The 6,546-nt window shown below is 47.5% G+C and overlaps 1 protein-coding gene across 1 annotated transcript; it reads right to left on the bottom strand.

Annotated features, from left to right (window-relative positions):
* Positions 1-1,756: 1,756 nt before the first annotated feature.
* On the bottom strand, positions 1,757-3,258 carry LOC125534666 (aspartyl protease AED1-like). The gene is made up of 2 exons (XM_048697826.2): positions 3,105-3,258; positions 1,757-3,022 (listed from the first exon to the last, which is right to left on the bottom strand). Exons 1-2 carry the CDS (start codon positions 3,256-3,258, stop codon positions 1,773-1,775), a joined length of 1,404 nt encoding a protein of 467 aa, XP_048553783.1. The 3' UTR covers positions 1,757-1,772.
* Between the last annotated feature and the right edge of the window lie 3,288 nt (positions 3,259-6,546).

Here is a 6,546-nt window from a genome sequence, read left to right as displayed (position 1 = left end):
GTCGTCTGTTATTTTTTTACATACGACAAAATGGTTTTGTCGTCTATAAAAATAATAATTAGACGGCAAAGTATGGTCACAAAAAAGGTAAAAATGATTTGTGTGAATATTCCCTACATTCCTAATGTGAAGGTAAAAATGATTTTTCAGAATTTATAGGACTAAACTAGAGCACACTTGTAGTTCAAATTTGAATTACTTGATGTAAATCGTCAGAAATTTAATATATCAATGAAATATGTCAATATCACACTAAAATTCATGAAAAATTGGCATTTGAAATCCCATGTGGTCTACTTTATGTGAAAATTGAAAGGGCACAATTTACAATATAATTTGTGGTACTTGCTTAAAAAAAGTCATCTTGGCCAGTAGAAAAATTCATACAAATCATGATTAATTTCAAGTGTATGCAAAAGACTCAAAATATAATCCAGTTATAGCATACGAAATTCATACAAATAATAATTTATTCGAATAAACGACAAGTTCGGCGCGATCCTATCGCCAAATCCGAAACTAATCTTCTTCGTCAAGCTGCGAGCGGCACGCGGCAATGCTGATCTCGAAGCTAAGGCCATCCTAGAAGGCACATCGCCCAACGATGTTTTTGTGTACCATCGGGTTGAGGCTGTCGAAGTGCTGGATCCGAGCAGTGCGGTCGTGGGCGAGGATGTGCGGCCATAATGGGTTGTTAGGCTCGAAGTCTGGATGCGCCCTCTCCTCTGGCGTCAGACCTGCCTAAAACCTGCGAACGGCGCGCACAAAGGCTATCGAGCCAACGGCGGGAACAGGCGCCACCAGAAGACCCCCTGACTCACAATCCATCCCACCGGCAGACGTGTGTCCAGCGGTGCACGAATGTCGTAGCTGGCGAGAAGCTCGGCTTCACGGAGAGTAAAGTTATGCGGCCACACCATGCATGTGGAAAGGAAGGTGGGAGAGGAGGGGTAGGGTTTGTGCTACAATGGCACTGGAGGTGGATAAGGTTGTAGAGGCGAGCGACGAAATGGGATAGGGGGATGCATATATGGCACGAGAAGGGTGGGTTGCGGCGTTAAGCTACCATTAATGGGCGCCGGCTGACACGACTCCCCATGTGTGAAAACACGCGCCGTCGCTTATGTGGAAACAATAGGCGACGCTAATTAAATTTTGCATACCGACGGGTCTTACGCGTGAGTCGCGGACTATGTAGGAATCAACGGGCGACGCGAAATCAATAACACATGCGGCCAAATGGTGGGTCATACACGACGGTGTGCACGAAAGAGTCGGCAATGCGGATGCATGCGGCCTTAAAGATTGGTCTCATGCGTCAGTACCGGGCGAAGTGACGGTCAACGGCTTTAACCTGACGGCAAGGCACGGTTTAACCTTTTATGAGGCGCAGACGAGCGGAGGAGAACAAAAGTGGGCAATGTTAGATGGGTGGGGCAAAACTCAACACAAAGAGGAGGAGGCATGAAAAAATTTCTATTATATTATATCCTCTTACCACAAACGGCGATAGGATGGAATCGGACAAAAACAGAAAAATACGACTTTCTTCGTTTCAAATTACTTATCGCAGGTATGCATGTATCTAGATGCATTTTAGTTCTAGATACATTCATTTCTGTGACAAGTAATTTGGAACGGAGGGAGTAGAACTGACGCGATGATCGGGCGGGTCATCCATCGTGTAGCACTCGAGCAGTTAAGAACAAACCGATTGATATATTTTTTGTAAGCTAGCTCCCGATCGATTGACGTATGTATAGGTCGAGGATTCAGCAGGCAGCTGCCCGGAATCCGAGTCTACCACCCCAAACGTCGTACAGCATCTCCAACGTTCTCATTTGGACATTGCCGAGGAACCCGACATAATCATCTGGCCCGGACTCGGCGAAGGCCAGACAACCATCCAACAGAAGCCCGTTGGGGACATCGAGGTCAACCGTGACACCGCCGGTGAAGGTGAGAGCGACCTTGGGCACGGTGACGTTGCTGTATCCGGTGAAGTTGTAGCATGTGTCGCCGTCGTCGCTCGGGATGAGCGGGTAAGCCGCCATGGCCCCCCGGAACGCGGACTGCAGTTTCGCGTAGGGCGTCGTTGGCAGATGTGAGATGATATTGCCGCAGTCCACGATCAGGCCCCCCTCGAACACCTTTCGTGGGATGCGGAGCTGCTTCCCGCCAACGCTGATGCCGGTGAGCTTCACCAGGTAGGAGGTGGCATCATCCATGAAGTGGGTCATGGGCGTGAACGAGAAGCCCGAGGTGTTGCTGGGCGCGCCGAGGGCGAGGAACCCGGTGCCGCTGCTCACCGACGGGAGACAGTGGGAGAAAGAGCCGCCGTAGAGCGCGGAGGTCTGAACCGGGAGCGACTCGGGCGCGCGGCCAAGCCCGAGCAGGCCGTCGAACTTGTCGTTGGGGCCACCCTGCTTGTACCCGCAGCCGAAATGGAAGTCCTTGATGATGACGCCGGGCGCCAACGTGAGCGCCTCGTTGCTGTACACGCCGCTGGTCTTTGACCCTCCTCCGTACTCGACTCGATACCCGCACTGGGACTGGGTGCCATTGCCGTTCATGCTGCAGCCATTGTTCAAGTGGTGATCGGACTGGAGGATCTTGCAGACGTCAGAGCCGCAGGGAATAGGAGCATAGGTGGAGGACTTGCGCGGGTCGAACAAGGGATCCTTCTGAAGGTAGCAGTCGCTGGAGTTGCATGGCGCGCACTGCACCCACGACAAGTCGCTGCCGGTGTCCAGGAGGAGGACCTGCTCCACGGCCGGCGTGCCCAGACCCAACGTCACCACGTACTCCTGCGAGTCCACGAAGGTGCCCAGATGCGCCGGGATGCTTACCTCGCCCTCCTCCTGGTCCTGCATCTGCATGGTGCTCATGACGTAGTCTGCGCGGACGCGGCTTCTGCGAAGCGCCTCGACGAAAGATGATGGCTTGTCGGTGGACGGCGACTTGGCGCAGGGTCCGTGCCTGTGCACCAGCGGCACAGCGGCGCCGTTTGGCCGCGGCGCCACTGAAACATATATCCGAGCGTCATACATGCAGATCGATTAACGTCGAAAATTATGCCACGCTCAATTCATGCACGTACGTACCTGTGGATCTGGAGGTGGAGCAAACATCTTGTGTCTGAAATGACCTGGTTGACACCACAACGAAGCTTTGCTTACCGTTGCCTACAGCAGAAATGGTGGAAAGGTAGCTGCCAAATACGACCAGGAGGATGCACAAGAACAAGGGAGAAGCCATTGGAAGTTACAGCAGTATACACCAGGGCTTTTTACCTAGTCTAGGACGCCCTGATTTATACACCAACCACACGTTCAGGAATCTATGTGGGACTGACTGAACAATCACGAAAAATGAGAATGGGAAGATTATACCAAGGATGAGGTGGAGCCGTCGATGTGTTTACACTTGTCTTGGCAGTAAGTAGATAAAACAAAGATACTAGTAACTTTTTCTCCTCGAGTTAACTCGCCCTCCTTTGTCATGTACGTTCAGTGCCCACTTCCTACCTTGTAACTAGAGTGCAATTTACTCTTGGAGTCCAACTCAAACAACCAACTTCTAACCACTTAGGTTAAACTTTCGACTTTTTTAACGCCCCTTATTTTGGACCTTATATGCTTGTTAGCTAAACACGACAAAACAGGAAATCTAAGGCCATGTTTGGTTTATAAGTCCTAGGATTTTTGTAGTCCCAACTTATAAGTCTCTAGTTCCTAAAAAGTTCCTATCTGTTTGGTTTCTGAGACTTAACATGGACTAAAAGACCACATTACAACTATAAATCCCTATAAGTCCTTTCTTGAGAGTCTTATTTCATAAGTCCTAAATGCCCACTTTAAGTTTTTATAAGTCCCTCCTGTTTGGTTTAAATGAGACTTATAAGAACTTTTTTAAGTCCCTAAGCCAACAAACACCCTCTAACACTCGTAATGATAAAGCCGAAGTAAGCCTCCAGCAACATGCATGTAGGAAATGGATTACCGTCTTCACATGAATTTGATGTTTAAAATTAGGGAGCGACTGCGTGTAAGTCGCCTGATTCTTTCTTATTTTTGGGTCAGTCGACACACAACGTGTGTGTTGGCTAGCCGGGCAATTCCAGCCTGATTCGCTATGCATGCACACGTTTCGGACCCATGCATAATATGCATTCATGATCCTCTCCTCCAATCGAAACTTTTTTTAGTACCCATGCGTGTATCTACGCATGCATGCATGTACGCATGATGCTTCTGCATGCATATGCATGGACGCATGATACATACGTACTTTCCTCCAATCGTTCTCCTTTTTCATCTAAACTATTTTTTGGTACGTGGTAATTGCATGCTTGGATGCTGCTTTGTGTTACCCACAAAAAAAAAAGGATGCTGCTTTGTGTGCCTGTTTTTGTCGTTAAGCCAAGGAGTACTATGATTGATGGATTAGCCTTGCCTAACCTCAAGCAAGTTGCACTCCTACACCATCAACCGTACACCCCACCACCACCATCCCCTCGGAAACAAAATAAAAAATTATTGGAGATATGCCCTAGAGACAATCATGTATGATACTATTTTCTATGTGTTTATGAATAAAGATAGTCCTTGGACATTATCAATGATGTGTATCAGTAAGTACGTGACTTGTTTGTGGGACTATGCATTATATGATGACTGTCCTAAAAGGTCCCTAGTCGAAAGGGCTGTGTGAACGCGCAGCCAACTAGATTAGCATATGACACGGTCGATGGCTTGGTCTCACTAGCCATGGAGCATTATATGCTAACCGGATAATATGGACTTGCAAGGATCTAGTCGGATTCGACGTAGTCGGATCCGAGTCGAGATAAGGTACGAGTCGGACAGACCCAACTATGAGACACAGCGATATATCATCTGTGAGTCTCTAGTACAACATATGTTCTATGTCCTAAGATCTGAGCTGACGCATGTACTCGGGATGGTGACAGACTTGCTTTGGGCCGACCAAACGCTACTCCGTAATTGGGTAGTTATAAAGGTAGGTTTCGGATTTGTCCAGAACCATGCTGCGAGACGTGGTCGAGCAAGATGTGATTTGCCCCTCTAATCAGGAGAGATATACTCTGGGCCCCTCTTGTGATCTGACCAGGATAAGCATGGCCATGCGACAAGGATTATGAGATAATCTGTTTTGTGGTCGGCATCACTGGAATGAGAAAGATGTCGGGATAGCACAAGGATGACAGACTCGCCTTGAGCCGACAACATCTATCGTGTGGCAAAAGGAATGGAAGTATGATGTACAGGTTCGCCTAACCAGCTTCATATTCTGTTTGGTGTTCGGCATGCCTTGCTAGAGGCCGCTACCAACTGTGCAGTTCGGAGGTGATCCGAACTGCGACCAAACCGGCTTGAACCTAAGGGGTCGCGCGCTTAAGGGAAGGAACCTACGAGGTCGAATCCGGGGACACTGGCCGGATGTGATCCGAACTATATTCAAATTGTGGCCGAGTAGACTTATGGGCTTTAGGGTCCGTGCGAGGCCCAAGTGTTGAGCCCGCGACGGACGCCTATATAAAGTGGAGGTGCCGCACACTCACGCGGTTGATCGCTTCGGCACTGTCACTAGGGTTTGCATGTGTTGCGAATAGACACCTCCACTCGCCGCCGGTTGTGTGATCGGACCTAGCAGTCTACCGCACGACGTTCCTCCTGCACGCGCGGATACCGTTAGAGGCGGTGTACTTGCGCCGCTCCGGCGAACCTGTACGTGGGAACCGACTACCGGCTGTACGACGAAGATCGGACGAGGAGGAGACGATCCACGCGGACGCGCTGCCCCAACTCTTCTTCCGCTGCACGGTACTGCGCGTCTAGTGGTAACGAACTGTGATCCATCTCCCGTAGCATGTTCTTGGTTGTTCTGCGCGTAGGAAAATTTTAATTTGCAGTCAATGCACCCTACCGTAGAACCCAACAAAATAAAAAATAATAAAACTTGCACATAATATATATAGAAATTATATTTATTTACAATATGCAAGAATAAACATATGATAGTGGAACTTTTGCAAACAAGAAGTTTTCTCAAAAGAAATGAATTAGTGGACTTGACGATGCCCTTAAACAAGAAAGAAAAAAATAAAATGTAAAACAATCATAATAATGAAATCTTCTAAGCTACAATGAATAATTGGCATTAATATTATCCTTGAAGAAGAAAGAACATAAACAAAATATAAACAAACAATGAAAAAATTTGCAGAAAAATTACACCGAATTTTGGTCAACTCACTTTGTTTAGCAACCGACTAATTGAGTACAAGTAGTGAATTGAATAATTAATTGTGATAGAGACGAGACATCACCACACCGGTTGGCCTGGACCAGTACCAGGCCATGCATGCATGGATGCACGTGTAACCCATGCGTGTAGGAAAACAGAAAAAAAACAAGTAAAATCAAAAACATAATCAAACACTCGAGTTTTCTATCAATTAATGGAGTAGTGACATTGATATTATCCTTTAAGTAGAAATAAAATGGAAAAAACTCTTAAAAT

The sequence above is a fragment of the Triticum urartu genome, chromosome 7A (genome assembly GCF_056163025.1).
Source record: "Triticum urartu cultivar PI428250 chromosome 7A, HENAU_Tu73, whole genome shotgun sequence".
Taxonomy (NCBI): Eukaryota; Viridiplantae; Streptophyta; class Magnoliopsida; order Poales; family Poaceae; genus Triticum; species Triticum urartu.
Note: the sequence above shows the minus strand (reverse complement) of the source record. Positions and strands in the feature narration are given on the sequence as shown.

Coding starts and splice junctions, on each gene's coding strand:
- LOC125534666 (XM_048697826.2), bottom strand. CDS start 3,258: ATGGCTTCTCCCTTGTTCTTGTGCATCCTCCTGGTCGTATTTGGCAGC. Junction 3,023..3,104: donor CTCCACCTCCAGATCCACAG/GTACGTACGTGC, acceptor TATATGTTTCAG/TGGCGCCGCGGCCAAACGGC.